We start from the raw sequence: 16,693 nt of genomic DNA, 5'->3' as shown, positions 1-16,693 counted from the left end.
TTATAGTAAAAGTCCTACTAATTTCAGTAGAGCCAGGAAATCACCCAAGCAGCTTTTGCTATTTTACCATATAGAAAGTCAGTTAGCTTGGGAAGTTCCTAGATTCAGGACTCAATATTTAACTACCGTTTCTGCACTGGCAAGATCCAAAGCCTCCAAATCCATTCCCTTCTCCTTGGTTAGGAAAATTTAGTATACGACTAAAAAGGATATAATGTAGGGCAGTGGTCCCCAAACTCTGGGGCATGTCCCACTAGGCACATTTGGGGAGGCACACTGTGTAGCCAGGTGAGCTCCCACAGGAGGAAGGGAGGCAGTGCCATGTTTCCAGCCCCAGTCCCAGACCAGTTTCTCCCCACCCTGACTACCGCCAAGCCCTTTTACCCCCTAGTCCTGCTCCACCTTCAGGCCCAGCTCTGCCCTGATACCTCTCTGTTCCCAGATCAGCCCCAGCTCCACTTTGCCCCTAGCCCAGCTCTTTCCTCAATCTCTCTCCATCCCCAGACCAACTCTTCCTCTAGCTCCAGCTGCTCCCTCATCTTAGTTCCACCCTCAGCTCCACTTTCAGCCTATGCTCTGCTATGAAGGAAGTCTTGGCTGTGCAGTAATGGGCTGAGGTATGGACAGATTCTGTTAATGGTAAATGAGGGCATGACTGGAAAAGTTTGCACATCACTGTAACCATTTCAGGTTTTGCCCAATTCATCATTACCATGTTTGCACTAAAATTATTGTACAAAAGCATAACATTTTTTGACCTGATTCTCCACTGTTATATCAATTATATTCCAAGTAACTCTACTGAAATCAGACCCTCTAACCATAAAAAATGTATCTTTAAACCTAGAGTGAAAGACTGTATGTTAACTATATTTGCACCAATAAATGTAATTAATTAATAAATAATTTACTTAAATGGGTCATTGCTATATATTTGCATCACATTTCCACTCTATTCCAAACTGATTAGGACTCAGCTGGAGTACTATGTCCACATTGGGTGCCACATTTCAGGAGAGATGTGGACAAATTGGGGACAGTCCAGGGGAGAGCAACACAAAATATGAAAGTTCTAGAAAATATAACCTATCAAGGAAGATTGAAAAAAAATTAGGTTTGTTTAATCTGGAGAAGAGAAGAGTGAGCAAATTATAACAATTTTCAAATACACAAAGGGTTGTTATAAGAAGAAGGTGAAAAAAATCTTCTTTTTAACCTCTGAGGATAGGACAAGAAGCAATGGCCTTAATTTGCAGCAAGGGAGATTTAGGCTGAACATTAGGGAAAACTTCCAACTGAACACTGGGACAAACTGCCTACAGAGGGTGTGGAATTTCTATCACTAGGGGCTTTTAAGAACAGGTTAGACAAAGACCTGTCAGGAATGGTCTAGATAATACTTTTTCTTCATGTGAATACATATGATCTACTGAGATCCCTTCCAGTTGTATACTTCTATAATTTAGAAAGTGAATTTTAAGAGCCATAGAAGTATCCGATAGCATGTCTATCTCCTATTTGTGTCTTTCAACAGATGGGACTAATGTGTAATACACACCACTGCGCGTTTCATCATATGGATAGTTTGCAACAAGGTCTCCTCCATGAAGGTTGGCTGAGAGGACAAAGGGGATATCCATAATCCAGTGAATGATGCTTTTAGTTTCAGGAGCAAGCTACAACAAAAATAGATATTTACACAATTATCCTTGATATTCCATGTAGTAACATATTCCACAGTCTAATGCATTTAAACGTGTTTACAGGCTTGATTCCAACCACATTTATGGCCCAATCCATAGAAGCAGATTGACATCTGTACAAAGACCTGATGTCATTCTGAAGACTTTCCATTGATTTATGTGGATTCACATAAAATGGTAAATTAGATCAGAATCAGACCCTATATTTATTGCATCTCAGTGTTTGACTTTACCTTACTACACATTGCATAGGCAATGCTGCAAATATTGTGGTAATTTTTAAAACCATGAAAAAATAAATGTTGATTTCAATGACATCCACTGTACATTCTACATTCTAAGATAAGTACAATAGATGGATGGTAAAATTAAATCTATGCTGAGCAGGTAATCACTTTTCATCAACAGGTTGTCAAAATCTGTAATCAAATGCTGGCTTTTAGAGCCATACCCGCTTAAAGATATGTATCAGTATACCAGTAGTTCTTGAAGCATTCTGCATGTCAAGATCAGAGGTAGACAGAATCCCTCCAAACATATTAAACCCATATATATGGGGACATAAACAAGTACTAAATTAAGATCAATGTATATGTGAATTCTGGTGATACCAGGACAGTTTTATCAACAAGAGAAATGTAGGAGACAAAAAAGTCAAGAATAACTCCGTGATCTCTGGTCTTAAAAAATTAAGGTTAGAGTTAAGGAGAGTGTGATTGTGGACTAACAGAACAGACTAAAGAAGATTTGCTAAACAAAAAGAGGAATCCAGTTTACAGAACATTCAACAGAAGGAAATTAATGGTGTACTAGGAGCTGATGGATTTAAGACCAGAAAATAGACTTGTTTACGTAATAAAATAATCCAAGTCCAGAATATTGTCTTATTTATTTAAGAAAAATTTGCTCTTTGTTTTAAGAGCCAACAAGAGTGCTCTCTATGGAAAAAGGTGAAATACCCTCCAGTGGTTTTGTGGAAAAAACAGGATGTTCTTTACCTTAGGATTCTGATCCACAGCTTTCCTCATGTTTTTCAGTAGGTGATTGTTTGGACCACCTTCTCTCTCATTAACGTAGACTATTCTATCCAGGTCAGGGAAATTACGGTTCAGGTCTATCCCTTGAGCATTACTGCGACCAACAAACCAGTCTTTGAGTTCACCAGGCTGAAAGAAGATAGAAATCAGAGAGGGAAAACAGAAGTAACTCAGGTCATCTGTTCAGACCACCATATGTGTATTCATATTAATAATTATTTGTATAACTTTAATACGTAGGAGTTCCAGTTCTAGATGAGGAACCCAATGTGCAAGGCACTGTACAAACACAGAACAAAAAGATCCTGCCCCAAAGGCCTTCCACTCTAATTGTAAGAAAGAGATGGATATAGGCAGCGGAATACAATTAAGCAAAGATACAATATAGGTGACCAGTACTGGTCTTTGCACATCAGCTACCTAGCCATTGTCATGGGTTTTGTAGAAATCATAGCAAAGGAGAGCTCTGATGAATAAGTTAAAAGGTAGAGAACAAGTTACTTTTGGGGATGTTTAGGGGACCTACCTCCTAGATGTGAGGGTCAGCATGGAATGAGGTGTGATGGCGCTTTGTGGTGGCAGAGGCCAGCATCATTGGCCAATCACAGATAAGCAGCAGCAGGTCTATAGTGAAGGAGATGTTAGGCATGGTGGGATTGACTATGAAGTGTCTTGAAAGTGATTCCTGGCAACTTATATTTGATATTACAGGGAAGGGAGAGACCAGTGGAGAGATTCAAAAAGAGCGTTGGTAGGGACTAGGAAAATGATCTAAGGAGCAGCACTCTGGATGGATATGAGTGAAAAAAGATTGCATTTGCCAAGGGCAGAGAGCAAGATGTTGCAGTAACTAAGATACAAAATGATGAATGAGAGTTTTAGCTATATGATGGACAGGGAAGGCTGCATCTTACTAAGGCAAAACTTCCACCGAAGTCAAGAGTGTTTTACATGAGTTTGCTTTGTGTGAGGAATTGAAAATTAGGTCCTCGAGTTGGATACGTGAAGATCAGAATGTATTAGTAACTTCAATGCTGAGGTTAAAGGGAAATTATCTGAGGAAGGGCAGCCTTGCATGGCAGGAAGTTCAAATTTCTATTATCCTGCTTCAGGTCACATTATTTCTAAAAGACATTTATATACAGACAAACTTCCATCATATCATTGGTCCTCATTCAGAGAAGAGTTGCGGCTAGTCAGCATTTCTCAGGGATGAGGAACAATGTGAGTTTTGCATTAGAAAGAACTTCCAGATTTGGCTCTGAGACTTTCATTTTATTTCTGAAGGTAGGAAAGAGGTTCTTTCCCCCATTTTAAATCAGAGCTCTACAAAAATGATTTAAACACAAGTAGGATGTACTGCCACCAGCTGGTAATTTATGGAAAATATAGCTTCCACTTTATTGCCACTAGAGGGAGTGCTAATACTGAACATTTTTAGAAAACATGGATGGTAATGGATTCAATTGCAAGTGTTTTGTTTTCTAATAGTTTAACAATATGTTAAGAAACAGAATTTTGCTTATTCAATAATGTATACAACTTTCATGTGTTACATTTGAAAATTACTATTGAAGTAATCTTTCAAAATTATTATACTCAAAGGCTAATGAAAATACATTTTGTTAGGAATCTAACCTATAGCTATTTGATATAATTTTATATTTTAAATCATAATAATGATCACGTCTTATTAAAGGTGCAAATACTGTTCTTGGTAGTGACCATATGCTAAAGCCCCAAACCTGCAGCTATTTAAACATGTCAGTAGTCCCATTTATTCAACAGGTATATTCGTAATAGAATGAAATTACAAGTGTGCATAAATGCAGATATGCCATAAGGAACATCCATGAGCAAACAATCCATTAATACAATCCATTAATTTTAGATTTTCATGAATAGATCACAATTTTCTTGGCTGTTTTCATTATCCTAAATTATTTGTTGAATCATTCTTGGTCAATAGCTGGATTAGAAGAAGCTTATGGTTAGTCTCTGATATTTGAAATAAAAGCAGTTTTATGAGACATAGGTCACTTGACATGTTTCTGTTTCCTTGGATATATATTTTTAGAATCAGGTTTCCAGTGAGAATACTCTTAATTATTACTTAAACTTACCCTTCCACCAATATTTTGTAATATCCATTACAATTTGGGGTAAAAACATTCTGGGCAAAAACATTAAAACATTAAATGTGACAACAGAAAGGTCATGAATACAGTGAATTAGTTTAAAAACTAAAATGAATATTTGGAGACAATTTTTGTAGTATTTGGGTGGCCTGGTCATATACCTCATTAAAGGGGACAGTTACAATGTATTGTATATACATCGGTTTACCAACCTGGGATGCTGCCTTCTCAAACCCATCTGGATTAAAGGATGGCATGATGTGGATGCGTGTGCTGTGGATCAAGTTGATAATTGTTTCATTTCCCTTCTGGTATTCATTACATAGGTACTGAGCTAAGAAAATGAGCAGCTCCCTTCCAACTGCTTCATTCCCGTGCATATTCCCGACATACTTAAATTCGGGCTCCCCTGCAACACAAGGAAAAAACACCCTTTAATTACATGCAAAGAATATTCACCCACACATGGACAAGTATGGATCAGATCACATAGCATATTACAGATGTTTCTAACACTATTATTATAGGTCTTTCTATGTCCCCATCCTTAGTCCTTGATGATCTAAAGGAGAGATTGAAGATCTCCTTCAGGATAGTGAATTTAGATTTTTTAAACAATCTAGCTATTTAAACAAACAGTAATCCTTATTCGGGACTTTGTCTAAGAAATTACCAGAGTAAAGTCTAAGAGAAAAAAGACATCAAATTCTGATCCAATATACCAGTGAACATGCACTGTTAATAATGATGTTAGTCAGAATTTACACCAAGTAGCTGGGATGATCCAAATGTAGCTCATACTTTTATTGTATGTAAAGCATAAACTGACTTTTAAAGAAAGGAAAAATGTTGCTAAATTAACTTTAGGGTTAAATTAAAATACCCTCTACCTGCAAATATTTTAAACTGGAATGATTATTTTGTACAATATTCCCAATGAATAGTTACTGCTCCTGGTGACCTGAAAGTCCTATTTAACAACTGTCTGAGGGTATGTCTACACTGCATTCCTCTTTGAAGAGAGGAATGCAAATGCATCTGAGCGAAATTGCAAATGAAGCGCAGATTTGAATTTCCCATGCTTCATTTGCATAATTGCATCTGGGAGCTATTTCAAAATACCCTATTTAGAAAAAAGAAACGCAGTCTAGATGCAGTTATTTCGAAAGAAAACCCTTCTTTCGAAATTACCCTTAAACCTCATTTCATAAGAAGTAAAGGTAATTTTGAAAGAAGGGTTTTCTTTTGAAATAACTGCGTCTACACTGCAGTTTTTTGGTTTTTTTTTTTTTTTTTTTGAAATAGGGTATTTCAAAATAGCACCCGGACGCGATTATGCAAATGAAGCATGGGAAATTCAAATCTGCGCTTCATTTGCAATTTTGCTCAGCTGCATTTGCATTTCTCTCTCAAAAGAGGAATGCAGTGTAGACATATGAGACATTCATTTCAGATTTTACAGACTTACTGCATGCAGTATCTTGATGGAAAGAACATGTAACTTTTCCCTAATTAAATAAAAACTTCAGTCTTCCCAAATTATCCTGATTGGTTATTATCACTGCAGCTGTAGATGAAGAGGAATTAACAGGAAAGTGTCTGCAATTCCTAGAAGCATAAAGGACTTATCGTCTTCTTCTTTCAACTGTCATGTTCAATGCTGTATTTCTTTGTCAGAATTGGACATCCAAACTCTCCAGCCAGCGAACAGCATCACTGGTTAGATTGTGGATATCCTCCAGTGAGCCAATACATTTTCATGTTGGGCATTCCACAACAATGTGGTGCACAAAGTGGAGATGGCAACAAATTCCACTTAGGCAGTAGATAACTGCACCTGCCCTGACCAGTCCTAAGCCAGTTTAGGACACACCACAGTCTCCGGGAAAGATTGAAACCTTTCTGCTCAGTGGTGGGATCCGACACAAGATGTTTGTTTGGGACATCTACTTGCTGCCATTCAGCTCGCCATAGTTCCTTAACATTGGCTGTGACTTCCTTCGCTCGCTGCCAGGGGGGCTTGCGGAAATTCTGCAGGATCAGCTGCAGGATTCTGTGCAGTTGGGATCACACAATCTCACAAGGATATTACTAAATTAAAGGAGGTTTTGACAAGAAGGAAGGAAACACTGTTATATGAAGAGAGTTGGAAAAGAACAGGATTGTTTACTTTGCAAAGGAGATGAAAGACAGGGGAATGCAATAAATAAGCTAGATTGGGAGCTTCAATTCTCCCAATACCACAACACAATGACAGGGTCTATTCAATGAAAAAGAAAGGTAGGAAAGCCAGAACTGTGAAAGGAAAATATGTGTTAATGTGACACCTAATTAAACTGTAGAATTCATTGCGAAAGAGTGTCATGGAGATTAAGAATTAAAGATGTTTACATGAATAACAATAATATTCAAAATCATTATAGTTAAAAAGCAATTTTGGAAGGTAGATAAAACACCATATTTCAGGATTTAAGCCAATATCTATTGGCAGAGATTAGAATGAGACATTTTGGAAGGGAAACGAGGTGATAGATTATTCCATATATATTGAGGGAGCTCTTGCACCTTTCTCTGAAGCATCTGATTCTGTCCACTGTTGGAGACAGGATAATGGATATGTACTATAGCTCTCATTCAGTATGGCAATAACTCTAATTGTAGGCAGAAACAATTTCAAGGACTTGAATTGTTCAAGAAAGGAAGGAAAGCAGGGTTGTTGATCTGGAATTATCTGAGCAGGATGATAGGGCTGGTAGTATATTGAGCTTGAATAATGAACCTTCTCCTCTTCTTCTCATGGCTCATGAGAGTCTTTTTACATAACATACATACACCAAGGCAATAAACATGAGATACCGTACATGGTCAAGTGTTCTACTTCTGGGCACAATATTGGGAATCAGGTATAACTATGTTCTAATCTCCATATGGACAGTGGTTCTCTGCCTGGCTGTGAACTAATCTTTTTAGTGTTGTATTTCAGTTTTCTTCATAAAAATAGAGGGACTTGTACCTGAAATAACTGTTGTGAACATTATATTTGTAATGCATTTTAAAGATAAAAGATTGCTAATTACTATGAGGTCTTAAACTCCATCATTCAAATAATCTTAAAGAATTGATTGAATAGCAGATGGCCCATCTCAGTGGCCTGTTGCCTTTTTGTTTCTTTGTTTGTTTGTAGATATCTTTGGCCCTTTTATTCTCCCTAGCTCAGAGATCCACTATTAAAGTTAGCCAAAGAAATTAACTAAACGTTAGCTGCTCCCTACTCTGAATGTCATAGGAATAGGAGGCATAACTGTTATGCCATGTAGAACGTCTCCTCCCTCTCACCCAAAGAAAGGACCTTATTGCCATGAAAGGCTGCCTGCCGTTGTGAGTTAGACTGTGCGTCTGATAAACAGCTGATCCTCTTGGTGCTACCCCAGGTAGAACAAACACAAATAGGCGGTTTGTAGATTTTCTATTTAGACAGATGGTGAGTTATATGGGCCCATGGGGCCCATGCTCCACCTATATTCAGAGCACAGAGGCCTAGCTCCACTAATGTTCCGGGACAGACTTCTCCCCTGGCCCTGCTTACCATCCCTGCAAGCCTTCCCTGGAGTGTCCCTGCACAGCATCAGGTTGCTGCTCCCTGCCTCCTTCCCTCAGCCAGAGCCACAAGATGAGTGCTCTGAACCATATACCTGCACAGAGGAACCCCAGGACAGCTGTGCCAGCCCAACCTTCTCTGGGGACAAGCCTCAGTGTCTCTTGATTCAAAGACACTTTTGCCATACCCCGTTCAGGTTCCAGGGCATCTGAGGCAGTGATACTTGCTACTCTGCTGCCTCAGCCATCCCAGAACCTGCAGGGGGTATATCAATAGCTGCTGAGGTCCCAGGCCTTTTTAAATTGCCCAGGCCCCTGGACAATTTCCCCCTTTACTTGCCCCATTGGCAGGCCTGGCCACCAGGGGGAAAGGATATTAACTAATGAGTAATTTACTAGTTGAGTAGTTGATGGAATTTCCATTGATTAGTCGATAGACATGTCCGCATTCCTCCTTTGAAATGTACAAGAGCCCCTGCTGAGACATTTGCTTATCGGATAGTCGACTAGTCCTTAAGATCCTTACCAGGGAGATGGGGTCCCTCCTCCAGAGCTTGCTGTTACTGGTGGGGAGAGGGCTGGAGGTGAGTCCTCCCTGGTCCCAGACCCAGGACAGCCTGCCTGCACCCCAAATCCAGTCTGGGCCACACCATTTCCCCTGGCTCCCCTTAGCTCGAAATGGTGAACCAGAAACAATGGGATCCGTGAGGCTCCATGGCTACGAAGGCTTTAGATAAAAAAAGTAGTGTGGGCCTGCTGGAAGCTTTCCCAAAAAAGGCCCATGGAACACTTTGAGAAACACTGGTTTAGATGAACTAAACCAGTTTTGACTAGGCAAAGATAAATGGTTTTGTCTGAGCCAGGCATAATGTGGGGCAATGGTGGGTAACCAGCAGCCCGAGGTTGACTGAGGTTCAATGTGTGACTTTTGGTTTACTGTTGCCCATGCACAAGATTGCCAGATTCTGCTGGTTTTTGTCTGTGTAAGGTTTTTTCCCTACCGGTATCATAAAAGTGACACACACTTAAAGCAAGGGTCCATGAAGCGAGGTTCATGTTGTTGCACACAACATTTGAGAGATGTGTTTTCCCTCTATATCTAGTCACATACTGCTACGGTTGAATCAACACACCTCACAAATTCTAGGTACACAATCGCAGTTAGCAAAACTGGCCTATCCCGGAAGACCATCTTGGTTATGACAATCGTGTGGCCCCTTGAGATGAAGGAGGGCCACTCATGTAGCTCTCATTAGCCTGGTGGCCCCTCGCTGGTATAAAGGGAGCCACAGTGAAAATCTCCATTCAATTTCCTATTCCACTTATATAGCAACTGATCTGAAGAAGCCCCTGTTATTTCTGTCCTGAGCCTCTGCAAAGCACTTCAGTCCTGGCCTAACTCATTCCAAGCAATGGGAGAGAGTGTGACTGACTGAGTTATTTCTGATGTCACAATGATACAACCAGCAGAACAGATTCAGGGATGAATTCTGATTAAATGCCACTTGTGGTGACTCCTTTTACCAATATGTTTTTCTGTGACATGATAATAAACCAAAATTCATGAAGTTTACTCAATATTACACTTCTGTCATTTCAACAGTAGAGCTCATTGACAGTAAGCACAAATATAGTCAAGTTACTTGGTGGAAACAGAATTATTTTCCCTATAATTTCAAGCAGGAAAAGGTTGTGACTTGTCGGCATTTTAAGGCACCACGGGTCTGTCCAGAAATCCTTTAAGAGCAAGTGGAGTTGTCCGATGCTCCTTTTCTGAATACAGCTCTTACAATTATAATCCTTCATAGAACTTTACATTTTTGTAAAAAGACACTATCAGTTCAAATTTGATACAAAATATAGATTTTTGTAAGCATTCATTTCCTCAGAACCATACACAAGTATAAATATTTCCATGTTATTTTTTTTAAACGTGTAGACAACTTTTCAGTGAAGAATTCCACTGCAGTGTTTACAATCTAAAAACCTAAAAGTAAAACAGACTAAAAACAAATGTGAAATTAATTTCATTGATTCCATGGCTCAGGATCAGAGAAATCCAAAGGAGTCATTACAATCAATTTTAAAAAACAGCATCTAAATTTGAGTGCTCAGTAATTGGTTGTCTAACATTAGACCTCCTAGATATTTGAAGTTGGGCACTCAAAATTAGAATCCACTTGTGAAAATGTGGCCTTATCTCTTTATGCCTTCGTTATACATATGGATGAAAAGTTCTATATACATGTTATTATTTGTTAAAAGATATTATTATTAACATCATCATCTAGTAGGTCATCACAAAATAGAAGCAGCTTGCCTCAATTTCTGCTTCTAATTAAACCCTTTTTTTTAGGACTGGTCCTTGATAATAAAAGCTAAATGAAAAAATTTGCCATCTCTTTTTTGACAATCCAGTACTCAATTCTTCTACAATAATTTAATATCTTTGGGAAAGCATAAACTCCTTCAGTTGCTATGGCATTTAGAGGCTTTTACATCCATTCTGAACTGACCCTAGAGTACATGAGAACCTGATAACTGATTAAGGAAGGAGTGTTTTAAAATGTTAAACTGTTCTGGTGACAAACTGACAAGCACTGCTATATGTCACTGACTAAGGGCACTGTCTCCTAAGGTCTTGTTCAATTATTTACTAGAAACCCAATGTATTATGAGGATATCCAACTAAAGATAACTTGTAGAATAATTATTTATATTTTCAAATAAGGCCATATCTCTAATGCAAGTTTTTTTTTAAAAGAAATAGCACACCAGACAATTCTTTGAATACCAGTTTAAAAGCAATAATGCTTTTTAAAAATATTGGTTCAGGGAGTTCTTGGAGCTTGAATGTGTTTGAACTCATATATGGACAGATACATTTAGCATCTATTAATCAAATATATTATGAGTCAAGAGGATGTCATGAAGTTACACGTTGTAATGTTAAGAATTATCTGGAAGAAATGTATAATAACTCATGTCATGGAATGGGGGGGTGGAGTGAAGAAAGAGTAACTCCTGTAAGGTTAAAGCGGTATATAAATAGATTTTCAAACGTGTTGGAAATAACCTTAGAAAGGGCAGACTCCTTGTTCTGCTCTCTCATATACCCTGTGGAAAAGCTAGTAATATTCCTTAGGTAATAGGGTTAGTATTTCTGATTACTTCCATCTGCCTGTCATTTTTAAATATCACAGCCTGTAAACTTTCTGCAGCTCCACAATGTTGCAAATCTTGGAGTTCTTGCCAAGAGTAAACAAAAATTCATGAAGCCTTTGGCAGATGGTTGCTTTGAAGCAGAATAACAGATCCATTCTTTTTAGCTCACTGAACTCAAGACAGATCCCAAAAAGTTAATCTGAATTTGAAAAGTAAATCTACTATATATTTGAGAAAGTCTGCCTGCCTGTTTGTTCAAGAACTCCTTCTAAATGGTTAGAGCAGGGGTGGGCAAAAGGGCCTCCATGGGCTGGATCCAGCCGCCAAGTAGGTGAATCCGACCCGTGGAGTACCTGTTGCTCCCCCGTCCCCAGACCAATTAGAGCCTGGGGGTGGGGGGCATGGGAAGCCTCCTCTTGCCCTGCCAGGAGCACGTGGCACTTTAAAGCACTGCACGCTGCTTGCAGGGCAGGGGCAGAGTGGAGAAGGCTTCACATGCTCCCGCACCCCTCAGCCCTTATTGGCCAAGGGGCAGGGGAGCGCGGGAAGTCTTCTCCCACACCAGGGGCATGGGCACCTAGGGGAAATGTGGGGAAGACCAAAGGCACTTCCTCATCCCCAGACCAATCGTTGCCTGGGGGTGGGGAATTTGGAAGTATCTTGGTCCCACCCCTTCCACTTGATGCTCCGCCCCTTTTGCTTGATGTCCCGCCCCTTCCTGTGTGGCCCAGGGCCACTTCAAAAATTTATAGCCCTGGATAAGAGCTAGGACCACCAAATTCATATACAGCTTCCTAATATACTCATTAGAAAAAAGTATTTCCAACAGTGCCTCATTCCTGTTTCTCACTGTTTCTAGAATCCCTCCTTAAGACCTGTTCTTTAATGAACATGCCAACGTTGATTTCTCTCTGATGGTGTGTCACTGAAGTCAATCCTTGAAGGGAGTAAAGAGTTGTTTACTTTGCAGTTTACCTCATAGTAAAATTGAAGTGCCTGGTCTTCACTGTGTTTTAACCTTGGAGAGCTCATGGGTATTATTTTCCATAAGGTACAGGATGTGCTTTTATTTTATTTTATTTTATTTTATTTTATTTTATTAGATGAAGACAAGACTATATTGTCTTGTAAACACTTCTGGTGCTATGTACATGAATACATAAACAACCATGCTTTCATGTTAAAACAAACAATCTGAAATGATTTCTACCTGCATTTGTTTCCTGAAAAACTTCATCTACATAAGAAGCAAGATAATTCAATATATTACCACAAAATACTGCTTTCTTAAACATTAGGAAATGTAGTAATTGAATGTTTCATTTAAATGTAAAGCAGAAAAATGAGTAAAAATTACATTAAAATTTGAAAAGCGATAAGTCTCTCTAATGGCTTTGACCAAGACATTAAATGAATTAATATTTAGTTTTTAAATTCTATTTATCATATTCAAATTATTTGCAAGTGCTTAGAAAAAAATTATCACAATATCTTGCTCTCATGTTATGCCTTTTATCTATTATGTCCTTATGATGATGGTAGGTGTTGTTAGCACCACATTAAGAATGAGGACAATAAGGCACAAAGAAGCTAGGTGACTTGCCTTGGTCCACACAAGTCAGAAGTGGGAACAGAACCCAACCTTCCTATTTCCCACTCCATTTTTCTAACCACTAAACAAAACTGCCTTCTCTGGAGGTAGATGGTGGTAGTGTAATAACTGTGGGAACAAGTGTTCACATAACATCAAAAACACTACCTGTGGAACAAAACGTGCTGCTCTGCTTGCCCTGTTTATTAATGCCATCAAACGTTTAAATCAATCACACAGTCTGCATAGTGATTATGTGTTATTTCAAAGAGACTGGATCCTTATAGTTTGATTGGCACACAAAGGAAAGATATTTCTTTAATTAATCAATTTATCATTGCAGTGTATCTTTTTATTACAAGGAAGTTTACACATGACAGGTTTAAGTGGGTGTATGCAAGATGGTTCATTATCAAGTTCATCCGACAAGCTTTTATCTCTTAAGAAGACTATAAAGCATCAGAGATTTTATTTCATCTATAGAAATGTCTGACATGATCACCGTGCTTCAAAAGAACTGAGTCAATAATTCCATTCCTTATTCCTGGGTAGATTTATAGGATATTTAAAACTAAATTGTAGCTCAAATCATCTTTTAATACATTGCAGATGTTACCAGTGGGAGACATTCAGAACTTTGAACTTTGAGATCTATTCTCCTACTGTTGTGCCTTAACAACTGATTAAGAGGATAAATCGGCCCCACTGAGTTCATGACACAAACTCTTTGCTGAAATAGTCTATTCTGTCCAGACACAATCTTCTCTAAGAGGCATCGGTAAGACAATGGACAAAAAACAGCAAGAAATGAAATCCATCCACACTATTTTTAAGTTATTCAGTGGAAACAAAGAAAATCGCTTCTTACACCAAAATACAGTACTTCCTTTCCATGAGGGACCTATGCAAAGGGGAAACATGACAAGGAAGTGGCGTAGACCCGATTTAACATTGCAAACTGGCAAAAAGGGCAGGGACAAACCCAATTCATGGCATTTCTGCATCTCCTCAACAGCTCTTGGAGCAGAGCCGGAGGAGAGAGGGAACATAGTGAGGGAGTTGGGACAAAGTCCAGGCATTCTAGGGTTGCTACCCATCCTTTTTTTTTTCCCCCGGACAGGCTAGGTTTTGGCTTCTGTGTCCAAGTGTAATTTAGGATTGCAAGGTATCTAGTTTTTGGGAACCTGGAAACCGCAATTTATAGCAACCAAACAAAAAGTCTGGTTATTCCAGGTCACAGGAAGGCGCCGTGTCAATAACTCATGCCAGCCCCTGCTCAGCCAGGGCTGCCTCCAACCTGCAGGAATGCTTCCTGAGACACTACAGTCAGGGAGAAGAGGAGCAGGAAGAGGAGCAAGTAACAGGTGCCAGGCCTTGAGGGCAGGATGGGGCAGGAGAAGGTAGAGCAGAGCATACCTGAGGGAAGAGGCGGAGCAAGGCCTTAGGAGTCCAGTTACCAGCAATTAGAAAAGTGGCATTCTCAAGCCTCAGTAATTCTGTGTCCCTGAATAGATCCAGAAGCATCACTGCAACAGGGATACAAGTTAGGGCAGCCTTCAGGGCTTCTTTAGCTGGAGCTTTCTGCTGCTATTACAATTCTACAGTAGCTACACTGCTATTTATGTGTCCACACATAGGATGTGTCTAGACTACATGGCTCCGTCGACGGAGCCATGTAGATGAGTTTATTCGGCAAAGGGAAATGAAGCGGCGATTTAAATAATCGCCGCTTCATTTACATCAAAATGGCCGCCATGCCGTGCTGATCCGCTGTTTGTCGGCACAGCGCGGCAGTCTAGACGGGGATCTGCCGACCCCAGAACTCTTCAACAGCAGATCCTTTATGCCTCATGAAACTTACAAGATCTGCACGGCGTGGCGGCAATTTGATGTACATGAAGCGACAATTATTTAAATAAATCGCCGCTTCATTTCCCTTTGCCGAGTAAACTCATCTACATGGCTCCGTCGATGGAGCCATGTAGTCTAGACACACCCATAGAGAACTAGCTCGTCATGCAGACATAGCTTTAGAGGAGAGAGATTTGTGACCTCATGGAAGTGGAACAGCCCTCATATTCTGCACAGTCTGAAAATCCTTGGTGAAAATACACTCCAAACCTGAGGCACCATGGGTGCCCCATTTCTGGGGGGCATGCCAAACTCCTCAGCTTAACTCCTCACTCTCCAGAATACTCCCTCATCCCCATCACACCCAATGCTCCAGCCTCCAAATTCTAGTGCAGGGGGATTTCTGCTGCCTTGGGCTGCACTTCCTTTGCTGGTTTCAGGGTCTTTCTTACTCCAACACTTCCCTTACCACTGTAGAAGGAGCATGAGGAATCTGCCCCTAGGAGATAAAAACAGAACAGCACAAGGAAACTACCTTTGTAAAAGAACTGTAACCAGTGAACAGGGACTGAACTAACAGCCCTGGAATCCTGAAACAGAAACCCATAAAATAGGTACAGCACAGAAGGCAGGCAAGCAAAGGAGGCTTCCTGACAGCTGCACAAAGATATGCCTCAGCCTAATCATGGATAGACACTCAGTGATGGCAATTTGTATCTATGGCAATTCAGTGTGTTTTATTGAAAATAATCTCTATCCTCCTCTCTGCCTCCTTATTGAAACTCTGCATTTCAGCAGCATGATACATTTAAAGACAGTAACTGTTTTGAGCAATTGCCAATGATAAGTACTTGTTTACCCAGGGAACATGACTATATAGCCTCCCCTGGGTAGACACTCTATTCTGGAATACAAGTGACTTTATTCCAGAATAATTACTCCACTTTCCCCACACAGACAAACCCCAATGCTCATTAGTTTTTGCTTGAATTTACTTTTGCAGCTTCAACAATAGCTCTAATAGTTCTTGAAACAGCAACCACTACAGAAGGCCAGAATTTGGAAAGAAAAAAAGAGACAAAATTGTAATCCGAATAATCTGATTTTAAGGTCAAATAATGTATCTCCAAATACCCAATGTGGATATTGTACACTATTGTAATACTGGGATTCCTACTTTCTATACAGTATGAAACATTTGTTTTTAACTTCTTGGTTAACTTGATATGCTTCCTCAAGGAGGTATTGATCCCTCACACCCGGGAAAATTATTAGCTAGGAAAATTGCTGAAGGATTTTTAAAGTGAAATTTAAATTTGATCAATTATAGGAAAAACAAGTGGCACAGAACAAAAGCTGACCAAGGCTCCATCTATACTGTAGCCTTCTCACGAAAAAGCATATGCAAATGAAGCGCAGCGTGGAATATCAATATCAATATATTGATATTCCACGCTGCGCTTCATTTGCATATGCTTTTTCGTGAGAAGGCTACGGTATAGACATAGTCGAAGTGAAAATAATCTGCCATTATGAAACACAAACCTATGAAGACTAATAAAGGACACAAATTACATCAGAAGACTTAGCTTTATTGTTTGATATATGTCA

General features: G+C 39.5%; 1 protein-coding gene across 1 annotated transcript in view; it reads right to left on the bottom strand.

Annotated features, from left to right (window-relative positions):
- Positions 1-16,693, bottom strand: part of CPE (carboxypeptidase E) — an 86,824-nt gene that overhangs the window by 13,323 nt on the left and 56,808 nt on the right. Inside the window, exons 2-4 of the mRNA XM_075930160.1 lie at positions 5,091-5,287; positions 2,702-2,869; positions 1,559-1,676 (exon numbers count right to left, since the gene is read on the bottom strand). Of these exons, the coding sequence (XP_075786275.1) occupies positions 1,559-1,676; positions 2,702-2,869; positions 5,091-5,287 (483 nt within the window). The remainder of the gene's footprint in view (positions 1-1,558; positions 1,677-2,701; positions 2,870-5,090; positions 5,288-16,693) is intronic.

The sequence above is a fragment of the Pelodiscus sinensis genome, chromosome 5, assembly GCF_049634645.1.
Source record: "Pelodiscus sinensis isolate JC-2024 chromosome 5, ASM4963464v1, whole genome shotgun sequence".
Classification (NCBI taxonomy): domain Eukaryota; kingdom Metazoa; phylum Chordata; order Testudines; family Trionychidae; genus Pelodiscus; species Pelodiscus sinensis.
This window is presented reverse-complemented; position numbering and strand designations above follow the sequence as displayed.